The sequence below is a fragment of the Neovison vison genome, chromosome 2 (genome assembly GCF_020171115.1).
Source record: "Neovison vison isolate M4711 chromosome 2, ASM_NN_V1, whole genome shotgun sequence".
Lineage (NCBI taxonomy): Eukaryota > Metazoa > Chordata > Mammalia > Carnivora > Mustelidae > Neogale > Neogale vison.
In genome coordinates, this window is record NC_058092.1 from 208087265 (window position 1) to 208105235 (window position 17971).

A 17971-nucleotide genomic window follows, 5' to 3' on the forward strand; every position below is an offset into this window, starting at 1 on the left:
CATGCTCAAAGCAGGCCTATGTCTCTGTTCTTATCTTTCTGGGAACAAAGCTGGCTACCACATAGTAAGGGGCATCCCCTCTGAATCCGCCAAAGCCTGTTTCTGTCATCACCTGAGCGGCATTCTCTGCTCGCCTTTCTCCGAGGCTGTGAAGTAGTTTATCTGTGCTTCTCAGCTGCTTTGAGGACACACGGCTTTCCCAAATACTGATTTCTGTCGTTGACTGGCTTCCTTCCCTTTGGGACCCAAACGAATATCGTGAAAATTTTGTCACTTTTCTCATCTCACAATAAAAGTAGAATAGACTAGGGGCTCTTGACTTGGGGGGCACAGACTCCCAGGAAACTCGGATGGACTCGGGGTGGATCTCCTGAAACTTGATGCAGAATTGTGTGTGCACGCCCCTCGTCGTCCCCAGACTACTGGCCCACAGTCCACAGCTCACCTCACATTCTCAAAGGTTCTGTGACCCAGAAAAGTCTGAGTCACTGGAGTAGAGGATCTGAAATAATTCTTTTTAATTCAGAAATTCTATGAGGATCTCTCAAGCTCATTGTAGGAACTCTTAAAAACCAAGGCTGGATGCCAGTCAGCAAACGGTGCCTCTCTCTGAGGAAAGTTCAGCAAATAGCTGATGATTCTAATGACTGAAGATTTATAAGATGATCTTCCCCTTCATGGTCTTGATCATCCTAAATCTTCTTGGCCAAAATGACACCCAACAGAATCCAAGAATTTGGTGGATAATTCTGAACTCTTGGGCGTTTTGTCTATATGCATATTTTTGTCCTAGTACACCCCCCAAATGAAGGGGAAAACTTCATTTTTCAGTTGTGAAGGTCTACAATAAGCTCCTTACTTAAAATTTTGAATTTGTTCTTTTCTCCCCCTTTCAGTCACACAGGATTTTTAGCTAATCATAAAACAACAATGCTAAAAAGACCTTCAGTTCTCTCGTCTAAATCTTTTGTTTATGGATGAGGAAGCTTCCAGAGAAGGGAAGTGATTCATCCAAAGACACACAGCAGGCCACCGGCAGCACTGGGCCAGAGCCCAGGGTTCCCGACTTCCGACACAGTGCTCTCCCCACTACACCGTGGTTCCCCGAAACACCCCCTGCCCTTTATTCATAGCTTCCGCTGTCCAAAGGACACACACCTAAAAACGTGAGCAACTGACCCAATGTGATTTCAGTTTGGGAGTCTACAAAGGCGTGAAAAGCCAAAGCTTTCACAAATGTTCATCCACCCCCAGAGCTGGGGGTGGCAGGGGTGGGGCTGGACTGGAGAGGTGACGAAGGGGGAAGGAAGCAGCCATGCAGGGACTTAGCACCAAACAGGGAAGTCTGACATCGGATTCACAGGAGGCACGTGACCGTGAGGAAGGTGACTAGATGTTGCCAATGGGTGTCTACGTGCTTTCCAGCTCTGCTCCCAGCCCCTTCCTTGGACGCCCCCCTTCCATCCGCCTGTGGACACCCTAAGCCTCACCCAAAGCTCAAATCTCGCACACCCCCTTTCAGGTTCCCACCTGTCTTGGCTGGGTTATTTGCTTGCCTTAAATGACACCCTCTTGGTATTTGCTTATAAACGTCCCTATCCTTGAAGTCCAATGTCAAATGCCACTTTTCTCTCCAAAGTCTACCAGACTTCTACCTTCTCCCTCCTCTTGCTTATTATTTCTCCTTATCCTGAACATTCAGGGTGAACTACCTGACTCTCCTTCCCTGTCTGCATTATAATGATTTGTGAGCATTATCTTTTTTTTTTTTTTTTAAAGATTTCATTTACTCATTTGACAGACAGAGATCACAAGTAGGCAGAGAGGCAGGCAGAGAGAGAAAGAGTGGGGGAGGTGGGGAAGCAGGCTCCCTGCCAAGCAGAGAGCCCGATGTGGGGCTCGATCCCAGGACCCTGGGACTATGACCTGAGCCAAAGGCAGAGACTTTAGCCCACTGAGCCACCCAGGAGCCCTTGAGAGAATTATCTTATCCTCCCCTTCCCCACAATGGAGATCATACATAGCTTTAACTGGGTCCATCACTTTTTTATCTTTTCTTTCACTCAACAAGTACTTGTATTTATTGAGCACCTTCTATATGTCAGGTGTCATGGTCCCTGACCTTAGGGCACTAGCACTCTAATGGTGACACAGACCAGTGAAGGTAAGAAGACAACAAAACTGAGATACCCCAAATCAGGTGCTGGAGCTGGGGACACACAAAATCGGGGCACTTAATCCAGTCTTGCAGGGGCAGGGGGAAGCTCTCAGGAAAGGCTTCGGGAAGAAGTAACATCTAAGGGGAGAAGTGAAGGGCAGCTGGGGATTATCCAGGCAAACCAGCAGGGAGGTTGTGGAAGGTAAAGCCGGCTTGCTGTCTAAATGGTCAGATCACATGAGGCCTTTAATATATTAGCAATGAAAGAAGAAAGGGTCGTAACATTTCTGAATGTCCTTTCATTTAAGGTACTCCGCTGAATTCCCTCCACTTACTGGTCAGATGTTCAACCTAGCTTCCTAACAACTATCATAAAATTGAACTTTGGTTCAGTTCCCCACAGCAAGGAGAACAGTGACTGGCGATTTTCCGGATCATGCACGCTGGTCTGGAATGCATTTATACAAAGAAGTGACACAGCCCGAGGCCCTAGCAAGCTGACAGGCCACCAAGGAACAGTTGTCCCTGAAGTCCTTTCCATCTTTAGCTCTATCATCCCAAGAGGGCCTCAAGGGGCAGGGAGCTTCTGCTGGTCCCCATTTTGTGAGTGGTTGGCTCCGGTTCCCAGTCACAGGAGGCTAAAGTAGAGGGGCCGGGTGGGAGGTTTGGGGGCAGGGGCCCCTCTCACACAATCTTCCAGCTCTCAGCAGGGAGCCAGGCTGGGGTCAGGGCTGGACACACCCACAGAGAAGGGGCTGGCGCTGGAAGAGGACGGGGAAGGGTGGGGACAGGAAGTGGTACACTTGGGTTCTGGAGGCCCACCAAGAAAGGAAAACCATTTTCAACAGGTCCATCTTTCCATGTTGCCAGCTACCCACCCCACCCCTGCCCTCTCCCATCCTCCGTTAGGAAGCGGGAAGTACATACCCCCCGACTGGCCCAGAGTTCCCGCACTATGCACACTTCCTGTACAGGCTGGCCCCTGGATCGGGCTGTGCTGACTCACAGCCGACAGTAAACCAGGTCTCCAGGCACCGTGGGCTGACTTGGGATGTTTACAGAACTGTTCCCGTCAGAGACACTGAATTCTTCTCAGCAAGCCCCTTCGCCATCTCTCCCCAACCAACTGCTCTTTGCTTGGTGGGACGCACCCTTTTCTTCCTCCTGGAACACACATTCCAGGAGTACCTTCTCTGGGACCAGGCAAGGCCTGTCCCAGGTTCTGCTCTTTTCCCTGGGCCAGGGAAAAGATCAGAGTGGGAATAGGAGAAATGGTCCTCATTTCGCTCAGTGTGGGAGAAACAATCCACTTACGGGAGCCCTCCCACAGGCCGGGCACCGTGCTTAGCTCATTTAGTCCTTACAACTGCCCTATGAAGATCCTATGAAGAAGAGACCACTTTTACTTCTACTTTGCATGTAGAAAACTGTGGCTGGCTAGCCTGATTATTTAACACTATCCCACAGATAGATCCCGCTTTCCCACAGAATGTGATCTTGGTGTCTACAGGCCTCAAATAAATATTTGTTGAGTGACTAAATGAAACTTCACAGTTTTAGGTCTGAGGGTCAAGCATAGTGTACTGGGGGTATTATATGCAGTAAACAACAAACGAGGCGTCTTCAAGAATTCCATCTGCTACTGAAGGCATTCTAGAATGCTCTCAGTTCCAGAAGTAGCTCTGGAATCATGATCTAACTGCCAAGTTCACCCTCATACCCATCCCTAATTTTTTAGCCCTCAAAACACCCTAAAGCCACTTTGGTCCTTGAAATCGTTGTAGCTGACCCAGAGAGAAAATGGGACAGTCACCTAAAATCCTGGTGTGTCCATTCAAGGACCCTGTCTCCGCTGGGGTCCCAGTGCTGGGCCTGCATACATCTCCTCAGGACCCAAATGCATTTGTTCGTCAACGAACAAAAGCCCTGTGCTCCCACACGGACACGAGACAGGACGAAGACCTGACAGAGCTGGGCGCCAGCAGTGCGCCAGGGGTTACGGAGACAAAGTGCAGCTCACACAAAACCAAACCACACGGAGCCAAACTGAAGCCTGGTGTTCTCAGCTGTGTTAGAACAAACAGAGGAAAGTCTCCAAGGCGTGAATGGATGAGAGGAAGGCTTTCCTTCTCATGGAGCTTTGGCACTGGGCCAGGAGGCAGCCAAAGGGGGAGTGACTTCTGAATCCCCTCAAGAGGCCAGTGCGGACTGTCCTTTACCTCCAAGTGTCCCCAGCCTGGCACTTTAATCAGTGGCCCCTCCATTCCCTCCTGGGTCCTATTTCTGCCCCCAAGGCAAGCGAAGGGCTCTCATTGGCATCCATGGGGCCACAGAAGACGGGCCACGGGTGAGACGTCCAGCCCACCCTGCCAACTGAGATGCCAAGGCACCCGCGGTCATGCTGCAGGCCTACCTGGCTCCCAGCACTCCGAGCGGCCCTCCTCTGGGCCTGCTCGCCACCTCTATGCAGCTCTGTCTGCTCAGCCTCCGTTCCCGGAAAAGGGCTACCCGGGGGCTTGCCGGGCCGGCTCTCCTCGGGCGCACGGAGGTCTGAGAGTCTCTGGTCCGCGCTCAGGCACCTGACCACGTCTGAAGGTCTCAAGCAGCTCTTCTTAGAGATCCTGGGTGCTCCGGGGTATCTCTCACCTGCCTCCCGCTCTGCTCTCCTCTCACACTGTCCGCGCTCTTCTCGCCTCAGCTGCCGCTTACCCTGGCTGCTAAAGGCGTTGCTGAGCTCCGAGATGACCCTGTCAGAGCTCCCCGGCAGCAGCTGCGGGAAGCTATCTTGGTGGACACCTGGGGGTGGCACGTGGACACCACTGTCCCCGTTGACGTGAAGGAAGGTGGGAGCTCCGGGTGCCAAGGAGGCAGCCTTGTGGGAGGGAGGAAGGGCCAGCGGGGAAGCCAGCGAGCGTGGGGCGGATCGATCGGACCAGCTCGAATGGGGAAGGCTGAGAGAGAGAGAGGAACCTGGTCTCGCCCACGAGGAGAGGGGGTCCGTGTTATAGACAGAAGTTTCTGGAAGAGGAGGCAGGGGTGGGGTCAGGGCCAGAGGCCGCCTGCCTGGGACCCCAACAGTCAGGGAGATCCACTCAGAGGTGACAGCGTGCATCTCAGGGGACAGGGCTCGGTGGGGGTGGGGCAGGGATGAGGGGGCCGGCACGATGAGCTTGCTGTGACTGGCAAACTTAAAAAGAAAAGGAGAGAGAGGAAAACAAAGGAAAGAAGCAAAAAGGTACAAGAGTCAGCATAAAGGAGAGAGGAGGAAAATAATCACAAGGGATATACAAAGAGGAATGAAATGCAGAGGACGAGGACACTCTGGTGTCCAAATAATGAAATCGTTCGGTTAGGTTGGAGAGAAAGTGGGATGTGGCTGTGTGCACGTGTGTGCACGTGTGTGCACGGTGTGTGCAGGTGGAGGAAGGGGGGGAAGCGAGGGGTATGGAGACAGGAGAAAGGGGTCCATCGGGGTGGTTACAGACGGCCCTGGCACGGTCTGTGGAATCGGACTTTCAGAGGGACACACTGGAAGCCGCCCACCCCGCCACACCCCACCCCACCCCTGCTGCCACTGAAGAGCCTTGACCCACACCACGAAGGGAAAAAGGTGCCCTGCCACAGTCCTGCCCCTTCTTTGGGCTTTTATTCTCTCTAGAGTTCCCAGCAAAGAGCCTTCCAGAGATGGATATGAGCAGTGGAGACATTTTGTTTTATAGTTGTGCTTGGCTACAGTGAAGTGAAAAATCTCGCTGAGTTCCTCTAATTACTACGAAGCAGAATGGCCTGCACTGACTCCATGCCCCCTCCCCGTGAGATCACAGGAGATGGAGCTCGCTGTGCAGGAAGCCCTGGGTCAGCCCGTCTAATGCCTTCTGCCAAGAACCATCCCTGGGGTCAGGGATGGGCAGGTGGAAGGAAGTAAGGAGAGGATGACAGAAAAGAAGCACCATCCAAGTGTCATCCTGGGTCCAGGTCCGGGTCCCGCTCTCACACTGCTGGCCATTCTCCCTACACCTTACCACGGGGGTACGGTCAGTGGCCTTCACAGGAAGTCACCCCACCATGCCTCTTCTGAACCCAAGGTCCTAATTCTTGGGGAAGTGGGGGTGGGTTGGGAATAATTTATATATTTTATAAAACAAGTCCATTTATAATAAACGTTTAGGGATGCAAACATCTTACTATGCCTGTAAAACCACTTCCTTTTGGCCCAGCGTAAACAGGGATGCTGTCTGTTCCTTTCCCAGCCTAGTTCCTGCTTGCAAACAATACTCTGGATCTGGTCTATCTGTCTGAGGGTGAGAGTGTGAGATTCTCTCTTTCAATCTCTGCCTTCTGCAGGCGGGCCTTGACCAGTAAGATGCTGAAGAGAATCGGCCTGGGTCACGGGATGTATTGGACAGCAGTGGTCCTCAGACAACCAGCTTCACGCAGGATAGGATGCTCCTAGTTTTGGACCAACTGCTAAAGTCTCTCATTTCTCTGGCCCTAAGCATGTTCTCCCCAGAGACATCACCTTAAGCTCTTCTTTTCCCCAACATAATAGTTGTCCCTCCAAGTTCTCGAAACATGTCATTTGTACCCATGAAAACAAACCCTGGTGTGTAGCCTCTGCATGACTGCAGGGAGTTCCTAATCACAGTGCTGCAGAGCCACCCCAGAGGGCCTGCGTGCCCTCAGCACCGGGGACGGGTCGTGAGGAGCGTGAAGACCAAGGACGAGAAGGCTAGGTACCTGCGGGCTCGCGGTGCCACTGCGACTTGGGGAGGAGGAGAAAGGCAGGTCGATGTAATCCACGGGGTTTTTCACCAGGGGCCGCTTGATCACGTCCACGTAGGTGATGGGGAAGATGCCCTGCCGGGACGTCCCCGGGATCCTCCCTTCGTACCAATTCTCGTCCACCTGTCGGAGCAGCGTGATCCTCTCGCCCTGCAAGACACGGCAAGGACAGGTCCTTGGGCCACCACGCCTAGGCAGGTCTGAGGCCCCTGCCTGCACCCTGCGCCATCCTTCACTGTTCATCACATCCTTTGTTCAGAAAAGCCTTCCTGGCTAGACTCGGATAAAATCCGTATCGCAGAGATGAGGTGCTGACAGCAGGAGAGCTACCTGGAGGCTGGGAAGTCAAGCTCAGTTTTCAAACACTGCAGCAAAGGAGAAGGTCAGAGTCATCCCCCAGCTAACAGCCGGATGGAGGGGTTCTGCCTCACTTATCACAGAATCGATATCCGGTTGTCTCCAAAAGCAAAGGTTTGGGAGGGTTATCTTTTTTCCTTCCCTTTTAGAACTTTGTTTTCCTCTGTACCATTATAGAAAAGTAATAAAATCATACATTAAGTGGAAAATAAGTATTACTCAGATTATCACTTGGGTAACCACAGTTAATATTTTGATATATGTATTTCCCAGATTTAATTCTGTGCATGTGAATTAGACTTGCAACATATTTTTCTTATGAAAATTGAGCAAGCACTATATTTCACTTTCCAGCCTTCTTTTTCATCCTTTACAACACAGAGTTGAACCTCCTCCTTTATCAAGAAATAGAATTCTATGGTTTTAACGCTATGGTAGCAATAGTGGAAGAGCCCACCGCAGGCTTTTCTGTGACACACACATGTAATGACTTAATTATTGGTCTCCTAATACTGGGCATGGAGGGGGCTTCTCTTTCCCATAAGGTAGTTCATCTTTTTCTTTCTTTCTTTCTTTTTTTTTTTTTTTGAGTTCATCTTTTTCTAAGGCACATGTTCACTTCCCTAAATCCTCACTAAAATTAGTAACTAATAACTTCAGCAAGCCAGAGAGTTTTGACATGGGGAGACAGTGTCTGCTTGCTGGCAAGAAAGGTATCACTGCACAGCTCACTCGTGTGCCAGGCAAGCAGCCGAGTCCTTGAGGGCACCAACCAGATGCCATGCTTTATGCTGAGGGCTTCACAGAGGTGGTTTCCTTGAACCTTCTTAAAACAGCTCTAGGATAGGGTCATTTGTCTTCATTTCACCTGTGAGCAAAGGGAAGCTTGGAAAAAGTCTTTAACTTCCCAGAGGCGAGGCTGACTTTTGGCTTCAGAGGACTTGTTCCTCTCCACTGGGCCATCGGAATATGTCGTAAACCTAGTCACGACCACTTTCCACATCATGGGGTGCTCAAGAGGTCTAAGACTCCAGAAACACCGTCTTTAATCAGTGAACTCCTGTGACTAAACTGAGAAAGCCTAGGGTTTATTTTTTAAATCCCTCACCTCAGAAAATTCTCTATCTTCCCTTCAAGTAGTCCTGGACGGGGCACAGCTCTCGGGCACAGGGACGGTACCACGAGACGAGTACATCACCGTCACGCCCCTTCCCCCATGGGAATAGGGCCATCCAAACAGCCCCAGGGCCGAGAAGAGAGGGTGCTTACCTTCCTGAAGGACATTTCTACTTGCGTATCACCATTGAAGTTGAACTTGGCAACAGCTTCTCCGTATTCCAAAACCTGCACCGGCGCCAACTTCTTGGGCTGAGCCTTCTCAGCAGGAGGAAGAAGCTGAGAAGGGAAAAGAGGCAGAGGAGAAGGAAAAGAGAAGAAAGCGAGGGGACAAGAGGAAGGGAGGAAACAAAAAAAAAAAATACAAGTTCTTGGTAAGTGCGTGGTGCTGGGGGCAAAACTGGGCTGTCCTGGGGAAAGAGAAGAGGTGACTGTACCTCGATGTAGGAGCGCGGGAAGATGCCCACCCGGCCGTGGTGCTCTCCTTCGTACCAGTTCTGGTCGATCTGCTTGTAGATGTACACGATGTCCCCCTTCTGCAGAGGAAGCTCCCTGTCAGCAGAGGTCAGAGCACGTCAGCAGACGGTTCCAAGTGTGTGAGGTGAGGACACTCCACATGTTAGCGAAAGAAGACTCTGACTGAGGTCAAAGGGGACAAATTACAGAAGAGGGGGCTCCATATTCGGAAGGGAGAACCCCGCTCTTTAGGAGGTTATCTCTCTTTGGGCCACTTCTCAGTCTTCTGTGGGATGGACGTTGACCTTCAAACCGGCTCCCCACTCCAAAGTGCTCACAGGCCTTACGTGTTTGTGGGTTTTCTCAAGGTATTTTTTGTGAATGCTGGTCTTACACTCAGAGTGTTTACGCAACACGGAACAATGCGCCCAGCAGTCTCAACTGATGTCCAGTAAGTGACAAAAGTCTCCCTGTGGATGCTTTCATTGTCTTTACTACCCTTCCATGCCCAAGCAAGGCATGCTTTCATTGCTGGAAATGATCATCAAGTTACTTGTGAGAGGCTGACATCCTCGTGTCGTTCCGGCCGGCCGGCCCAGCCAGCCCAGCCAGCCAGCCACGTCACCCTCCCCCATCTGTCTATCATCATGCAGTAGAAAGGCTCTGAAATTAGCCAGATCCAGGTTTAAAACCCAGTTACACCATTTACTAGCTCGGAGACCTGGGGCAAGATACGGAATCTCTCAGAGATACTTTATCTGAAAATAGGAGCTAAGTCAGAGTCGTTGGAAAGATGTAGCAACAGACTCAAAGTAAGATGCCCAGCACGGTGCCTGTTACAGAGCTAGCTCGGGAAATGGGAAGTCGCTACTTCCTTTTTGACATGGGAAGAAACCCTCGAAAGAAAAGTGGATTTTCCTTAAAATGTTCGTCATGTATTTGTGCAACTTTTCTATCTCCATCCATCCCTTTGCTGGCCTTAATAATGATGCTGTTAACCTCTAATCAGGGTTCCTTCTTAAAAAAAAAAAAAGAAAAAGATAAATGCGGGAGATAGGCATGAGGTCCACAGTGCAGGAAGGCTGTGGACCTTCCTTTTTTATTTTTTAAAAATAAAAACCCAAATGAGGATAACAATTGTACCAATTACAGCTTGAAAAGTTTTTTGAGTTAAAAAAAAAAAATGACCTAGATCTTTTCCATTTGCATCAAACCAACAGCAATGGAAAGAAAGGCTCTGAGTACAATTTGGAGGGGGCAGGCCTGTGTCCTCTGCTGTGTGCCAGGAAGTCCCACGGTTCTGCGAGGGATGCTGGCTAAACAATGGGGGCACATCTGGAAGACTTTACACAAAGTCAGCACTGTGCTGAGTGCAAGAACAAGGCAGCCTTTGTGGATCTCGCACTGGTAGACCAGATTCTAACCCTGAGGAGGCCCGTGAAGGAGATCTGGGACATTTGTCTCTGTAAGAGAGAATATATGGGGCCAGTTTTTTGCTGTAACTCTCCCTGGGCGTGTTTGAATTCCCTCCTCTCTTTACCTCCCAACCATGGACACATGGCTGTGCTGGACCCTCAGCATACTCCTGCTGGAGACGTTCCCTGCTCTCCTGCCCTCAGTGACTCGCAGCTGTGGAGACGGGTGAGAGTGTCATGGCCCCCCAGTGAGCAAGGAGGAGGACAGCTCCTGTGGGGCTGAGAGGTCTGCAGTCAGCCTTCCTGCACTGTGGGCCTCATGCCTATCTCCCGCAGAACCTCACCGCAAGGTCTGGTGGTAACAAGGTTTGAGAAACAATAATACGATATACTTCAGATCTTTTCTGGAGTGTCCCCATGTATATTCTCAGCACAGTAGAGGCTCGGATAAGTCCTGCAGATAAGAACCCTGTTTAATTTTGTGGACTCGAGTGCTCCTACAGAACACTTTTTTGAGTAACCTACTATGGAGAAAAGTAGAACCCCGTGATTAAAGACGTTTAGAAGACCCAAGTCAATGGATCTATCATTTACTCTTAAAAAAAAAAAAAAAGTTTTATTAACTTTTCTGGGAGGGAGCAATAACAGCACCGAGCCAGGAGGAAGGACTCCTCTCTCCAATATTAGCACCATTTTAATTCTTTTTTTAGAGAGAGTGTGTGTGCGCAGGGTGGGGAGGGGCAGTGGGAGAGGGACAGAGAATCTTAAGCAGACTCCACGCCCAGTGCAGAGCCCAACGTGGGGCTCGATCCCACAACCCTGAGATCATGACCAGAACTGAAATCAAGAGTCAGACACTTAACTGACTGAGCCACCCAGATGCCCCCAGCATTAGCATTATTGATAAATGGTGACAATTCCATCTCAGTCAGCCTTCCCTCTTCTATTGGACAAAGATGCTCTAAGGAAAAAATTGTTCAGACTTTTTGATGAAACCTTCATAAATATGATTATCATTACAATACCATTCAATGACTACATGTACCTCTCTCATTCCAAAGGAAAAAGGGGAAAAGGTAATATTAATTTGTATAACTCTGTTATCTTCTCTTTGGTTAAAAAGAAGGGACAGAGGGAGATGCTGACTTTTGTTATGTGGTGCAAAATGTTTTCTAAGTATTACCTCAACTGCCCTGCAAGAGTGGCTTTTTTTTTCCATTTTATTTTATTTATTAAAAATACTTTATTTATTTGACAGAGAGAGAGACACAGGGAGAGAAGGAACACAAACAGGGAGAGTGGAAGAAGGAGAAGTAGGCTTCCTGCTGAGCAGGGAGCCTGATGTGGGGCTTGATTCCAGGACCCTTGGATCATGACCTGCGCTGAAGACAGACGCTTAATGGACTGAGCCACCCAGGTCCCACTATGTCCATTTTATAAATGAGAAAATTTGAGGTGGAGGTTGGTGACTTGCTCAGAGTCACAGAGACAGCAAGGGGCACAGTCATGATTCAAACACAGGGCTTCCTGACTCTAGAGCCCATCTCTCCAGTACACTAGACTGCCACTTCTAATTAGCTAATGAGCTAAAGGACTAGAGTAATTACAAACAAACCCAACACACCAGATTTGTGCCTAGGTCTAGAGACTTTGGCCTGGTCACTCATTTTGTGTTGGAGGAGATCAAAATCCTGGCTAAGTAGTCTTCTCCACGGCGTTACTCAGTGTCCAGTGATGAAGAGCTTTTCCTCTCATCACCAAGAATGGAGATGTGGGAGGCCTCACATCAGCAAGACAATGGGATGACTGCTGGTTATTGCTGCCAATGGAAACTCATGGCCCATTTTAATCCATAATTAGAAAGGAGATGAGTAGGTTCCTTGTAGAACCCAGTCTTTGGTAGCATTTTCCAAATTCCATTCCATGGAATAGAAAGGCTTCCTGGTCATCCAAATTTAGGTAACACTGGGTAAAATAAGCTAATCAGGTTTCTTCATTGAAAGCCTTCTAGAGCCATTACTATGCCAATAGCAAAGTCTCTCTGGGAAGAAGGAGGTGTGGGAGGTATAGACATAGTGTGCAGTGGTTCCAAGACTCATTTCTAGGATAGAAGACAATTTTTAAGAAATATTTTACAGAGCTAGCCCTTTGGGGGAACATACTGCTCTCCTGTGTGTTCCCACAATCTTTGAATGTCATCAGACGTCATAGCGAAACTAATAAAGTTATCACCCTAGACACTGGTTCTGGTTCCTCCCATAGAAAGAGTGGGTCAGATCGAGCCACCACTTCATCAAGCAAATGGAGTCCCTGGATAAGAGGTGGCTGGTGCCCCAGTGGTAGAAGCTCAGGCTCTGGCACTAGGCTGCCCAGGTTTGAATCCCCTGCATCTATCACTGACCAGCTTCGGGAAGCTCCTTAACCTCACAGCCTCTCTGTCTCCCTATCAGTGTAATGGGGATAACAATAGCACCAGCCCCAGAGGGTTCTGGTAACCACTGAATCAGTTACCATATGTAAGAAACGTGAATGGCGCTTGGCACGTAGGAAACTCTATAAATTACTGTTTTTAATCATCATTGTTTTTCTCCATCTCTTTACAAGTGAGCTGTGTTTCAATAGAGGCAGTTATAAAAACACATTGGTGGTACTTACTTGAGGGTCTGAGCTTTAAAGTCAAATTTGGCTCTGGCAGGTCTCATCTAAACACAAGAAACAGTGAGAATTTAAAATCACAATTTATGAACAATGAAATGGACACATTTTCAAAAAAGTTTCCAGAAAGCAAAGCAGAAAAAGTCACTCTAACTAGTTCATTCTGGTGTAGAAATCTGGGCAAAATTCCACTTATCTGACCTCAGCAGAACACTAGATGAATGTTTGATCAACTATGTCATGCATGAGAATCTCCCTAAGGAAGCCAGATTTGGGGAAGAGATGCTTTGAAAAGTCCCAAAGCTGCAGCGCTGTTTCCCCAAAGCTGACCATGGCTATTAAAAACAACACACACACCAGTCGGCCAGAAGTCCCAGACATTCCTACTCTTTGGGGGACATCTTCTATTCGCCTGACTTAAATTATGATTGGCAAATGGACGAAACCCCCGTTCCCCTCTCACATGATGTCATCTTTGACTCCATAGATTTCTCACGGCCTGTGAGATCATCCCCAAAACCAGACAAAGCAAGCCCTGAGTTCATGCTCTTTCTCCAAAGCTTCCCTTCCTTTTGGGTAGCCATCTCCTTCCAGACTCCAGGCCTGGAAGTTCTCCGCACACTCCAGTTCCTCAGGTCTGTCACTCAGTCACACCAACCCTCCCTCCAGAACCTTCCACAAACGCACTCAGGTCTGACCTCTAGCTCCTACACTCACAAAGCTTCCTTTAACTTTGTGTCCTCTTTACTTTCATCTACTGTCACTCAGGAGCACAAATAACATTCCTCAAATTCTTCTGTCCATCACTTCATTGCTTTGAAGTCGGCTGAAGTGCTCAAGTATCCCTCGGATCAAATCTGAATTCCTGATAAGTGTTTAGGGTTTTGGGTAATTTCTCCCCAATTCCACATACTTTCTCTTCAATATTCAAGGACAAACTGGAGAGGAAAAATGTGAGACTTGGTGAGAAAAAACCCTGGTATTTAAATACTCTCTCAAGCTTAGTTTTAGGTCCTAAACCCATCAGTGATATGTCTCCTATTTGCAGGCTCCTTAAGCTGGGATCTTGTAGGGATTTTCTTAAGGATGGTGAATGTCCCACAGGAATTTCTTTTTGCATTTTCACGTTGATGTTTTGCCTCTATCTATCTGTTCACATATATATTAGAGGCCAACTGAATGTCTACTTTACAATCCATGCCACCCAATTTCAATGCCTGCATTTGCGTCTGTGACCAGAGAGCACAGTTTAGTAGTTGTAAGGGAATAAGAAAAGAACGGCTGTTGACTTAACGATAAATGACAAGTTTACGAGAGAAGGACAGATAACCAACATTGTAAGATGAAAATTTGATTCCAATTAAAAAAGAAAAAAAAAGATGGTCATTACCCAAGGATAGTCAGCTGTAGAGCTGTGGGAACTTTAAGAAACGTATACCAAACAGCACCAGATTCACACTTTGAGTGGCAACTGAGTTTAGGCAGAGGGATATCACCTATCCGTTATATTAATTAAGTTTTACAAGTGTGTAATTAACTACTTAATCTGTAAATTGGCTTAGGCCAATACTGGGGATTAGTGAAAACAAATTTATTTCCACTAAACAGAAGCCATATGTTACTCAACGTTCAGAAAAACACTGATTCCATGGGGCTGTTAAGACATATTAGGAATCTTCATTGCTTATGCAAAGCAGCAGCTCCCTCTTTACCTGCCTCTGCCTCCCTGAGACCCCATCTGTCTACCCCTCCCCCGACTCCCATAGGACTGTGTCACCTGTCATAGCAGAGACGACAGTCATGTGGGTGCCCCCCCCCCCAGAATCCCAGCTGCCCAAGGGCACAGTCTGGGTCCTGTTTCCATTTCCATATGGGGCCTCGCCCAGAGCTAGCAGTCACCCACATTCTACTCAGTGAGGCTGCAGTACATCTCCACACCCCTGTGCACCTGGGACTTGCTAGTCTCTGTTCTCCCACACCTATCAGTCAATGTCCGGGGCAGTGATTCTCAAAGTGGGGTCTCTAAACGGGCATCATCAACGTCACCTGGGAACTGGTTAGAAAGGCCATCCTCGGGCCCCACCCCACAATTAGAAGATCTGTGGATGCAGCCCAGCAATCTGTATTTTAACAAGCCCCCGGGACATTGTGATGACCGCTTGAGTTCGAGAATCACTCTCGGGAAGGGAGACGAGGTGGGTTAGGCAGTTTGCCTGCCTCTCTCCAAGGCTGTTCTGTCCCAGCTGCATTTCTGTGCACGCGTATTACTCATCCATGTATCTGTGTAGCCCTGTGCCTCATGTGTTCCCCTCTTCCCCATCACTAGCAAGCGGGTAGGCCTGCGAATGAGGAGAATCCATCAACAGAGCCTTCAGAGTAGGGGGCTTCTGAGGAGCCGAGGGCTGAGGGCTGGGTCTGCCTTTGCCTTGCATCTGAATCAGCACCTGCTAACTTCTGCCTCTTCTCATCACGTTTTCCTTTCTCTCCACCACCTTAGAGTGTTCTTCCCTGTCCCTGCTTTCTTTCATTCTGGTCCTCTTTCCTCTCTGTCACAGAAAGCTTCCATTTCTTTAAAAACAAAACAAAAAACCATTTGATGAGAATAGCCAGTGTCTCTGTCACTCAGACGTGGAAACATGAATATTAATCTGTTACACTGAAAGATTTATAAACCTGTCCATGCTTTCATGTCACTCCCTTAGCTTCCTCTGAAGCCTCAGACACACACACACTTCCCCAAAAGGAGCTAGTCCTTAGGGGACCCCGGGGGCCACACGGCAAAACACATTGTGAGGCAAACAGCAGCATCTGGCCGGGGTAAGAATTTCAACATGTCAACCTTCATGCAGGAGGCCAAGGCCTGGATAAAATCACTTCAAAGATCTGTGCTTTCTTCCTGCCTTTTATAATATTAAGCTTTGTAATCTCAGCTGAGAAATGTCAAAATTAAGGGAACAAATGAAACGTCTCTCAGAGAGCCTCTTACCCTCCATGGGCTTATCCTAACCCCAAAACTCCTTGGGTTTCAAAAGTCTTCAGTGAGTCTCAGCACTGATAAACACCTTATTCAATTAATTCATCATTTGATACCGGACGGCAATAATATTCTCTGGTATTTGGGGACGTGGGTAAATGGCGTAAACAATACATTGCTCGCTAACTTTTATAACAAGCTTCATGAAACCGCCTCTTTAAAGAAGAAACTTCTAATCGCTCGTGGGACAGCTACTAACACGCACGGACTGGGGTGCAAGGCTTCTAGGCGGGCACAGGCAGCACAGTGTCACCGTACAATGCAGGATGTGGGGGGCTGGAGTCAGGACGGCAGCCGATGCTCTAGGCATGCATGGGGTGGGGGATACGCCAGCAGATCCCGGGCCCACAGCCAGGCATGCTTGAACATACAGAGCACAGGACATGATGGGACTCGCGTCCGTGACCAGCCACAGGGGAGCCGAAGCGAGCCTACGGAAGCCGGGGTGACAGATGCCATCTGGAGAACTAACTCGGCCTATGGAGGGCCGTGCTGAGGGGAGGCGCGGGCATTGCTTTGGGTCAAGCAGCAGACGGAGGCAACCAAAACAGACCTCTGACCCAGATTTCCTTTTGGCCGTATCGTCTATATTGAGGAGGTCCCCAAAGCGCTCATTAGTGATAAACTGATGGTGCGTCGGGATGACGCCCGTGTGGCGACGAGCTGCGATATCGGCCTCTTCTTGCTCACGCTTAAGTCGTCTCTGGTCCGCTAAAAGTTTCTGCCATGAAATCGCATAAAAGGGGCAGTAAATCATCCAGTGCAGGGTGTTGGAAAACTGCCAACGCAACAACTAAGAAGCAAGGGGCTGGGTGAATAGTGGGGACACACGGGGGGTCGGCGTGGGAGGGGCTTCATGGCCACAACTCCTGCGTCCCCCTGCAGCCACACCCCACACGCTCTGCGGAGGACGGAGACCACACCACGCAGGGGACCCCAGGGGACCCCTGGGCCACGGGGGAAGGATGAATTCCAGACAGTTACACTGTCCAGAAAATTATCTCCCGGCTCAGCCAAGAGCCTCCTGATCCCAGTACATGGCCCCAAAATCCAGGCCCTCCCAGGCGGCAGCCAGTGGGGGTGGGGAGCCATAATCTGGAGCGTCTACAAGCCTGCTGGGCTGGACGCGGGGGGCTGGGAGAGCTCCCCTCACCTCACTTAGGCGGTGGGGATTCCCCAGTGTCTTTCCATGGTGGGACCAGGGATGGCTGATTCCTCCCACCCAGATCTGGGCTCTATGCCAGAGCTATGGAACTAGGTCATTTTTTTGTACTTCCGAGGTCTGTTACTCTGATATGCTCCAGAGCAGAGCCGCCCATTTCAGAAACTATGCACTCTTTCTCCTAGGCAGGCCAACCCCTCCCCTGAGTACAATGTTTAGGGGGCCTTGGCACCTAAGGCCAAAGGCTACTTACGTGACTGGCAGACATCATCAATTACTTGCTTACTGTACCTTTTACACAACTATCTCATTAGGTGAAATGAGGCTGAGTATAAAGGAGTGATGTAGAATAGAAATATAAAAGATGAACTAGGAATAGAAACACCTCAGTTTAGAAGAATTATGCTCTCCTAAGTTAAGGAAATAGTCATCTACTCCTATTCTTAAAGACTTCTTTTTCTCCTTCTATTTTAAAGGCTGTTTCAAATAATTAAACAATGTTGCATTTTACCAAATGTCCCTATGTCCTATTAAAGTGACCCTATGGAACAGAATTTTAATGTGTTTTCTTATTCTATACTGATCATTACATTCCTGGGGTTACCATTCCTTGTAGAAAAGCAGTAATGAGGACTGGTAATTCTTAGTATTTTCAATAAGGCATTTGTCTTCTTCCAGCAGGCAATTTAATGCCTCATGTGACACCCAGCCCCAAAGGATGGTGGGCCTGATTTTCCCATCTTTCACCAGGGACTATGAATAATAATCAAGAAACCACTTCTCAAATGGCTGTGGATGTCAGCTCAGGCAAGCTGTCATAAAGACTACCTCAGGAA

General features: G+C 48.9%; 1 protein-coding gene across 50 annotated transcripts in view; it reads right to left on the reverse strand.

Annotated features, from left to right (window-relative positions):
• SORBS1 (sorbin and SH3 domain containing 1) overlaps positions 1-17971 on the reverse strand; it is a 227514-nt gene that overhangs the window by 16431 nt on the left and 193112 nt on the right. For 26 of the 50 annotated variants that reach the window (XM_044240147.1, XM_044240168.1, XM_044240162.1 and 23 more), the window contains 6 exons: positions 16527-16694; positions 12940-12986; positions 8851-8965; positions 8567-8692; positions 6896-7090; positions 4572-5345 (listed from right to left, as the gene is read on the reverse strand). In XM_044240147.1, coding sequence (XP_044096082.1) covers positions 4572-5345; positions 6896-7090; positions 8567-8692; positions 8851-8965; positions 12940-12986; positions 16527-16694 — 1425 coding nt within the window. The remainder of the gene's footprint in view (positions 1-4571; positions 5346-6895; positions 7091-8566; positions 8693-8850; positions 8966-12939; positions 12987-16526; positions 16695-17971) is intronic. The other 24 variants (XM_044240197.1, XM_044240198.1, XM_044240195.1 and 21 more) reach the window with 3 other exon arrangements.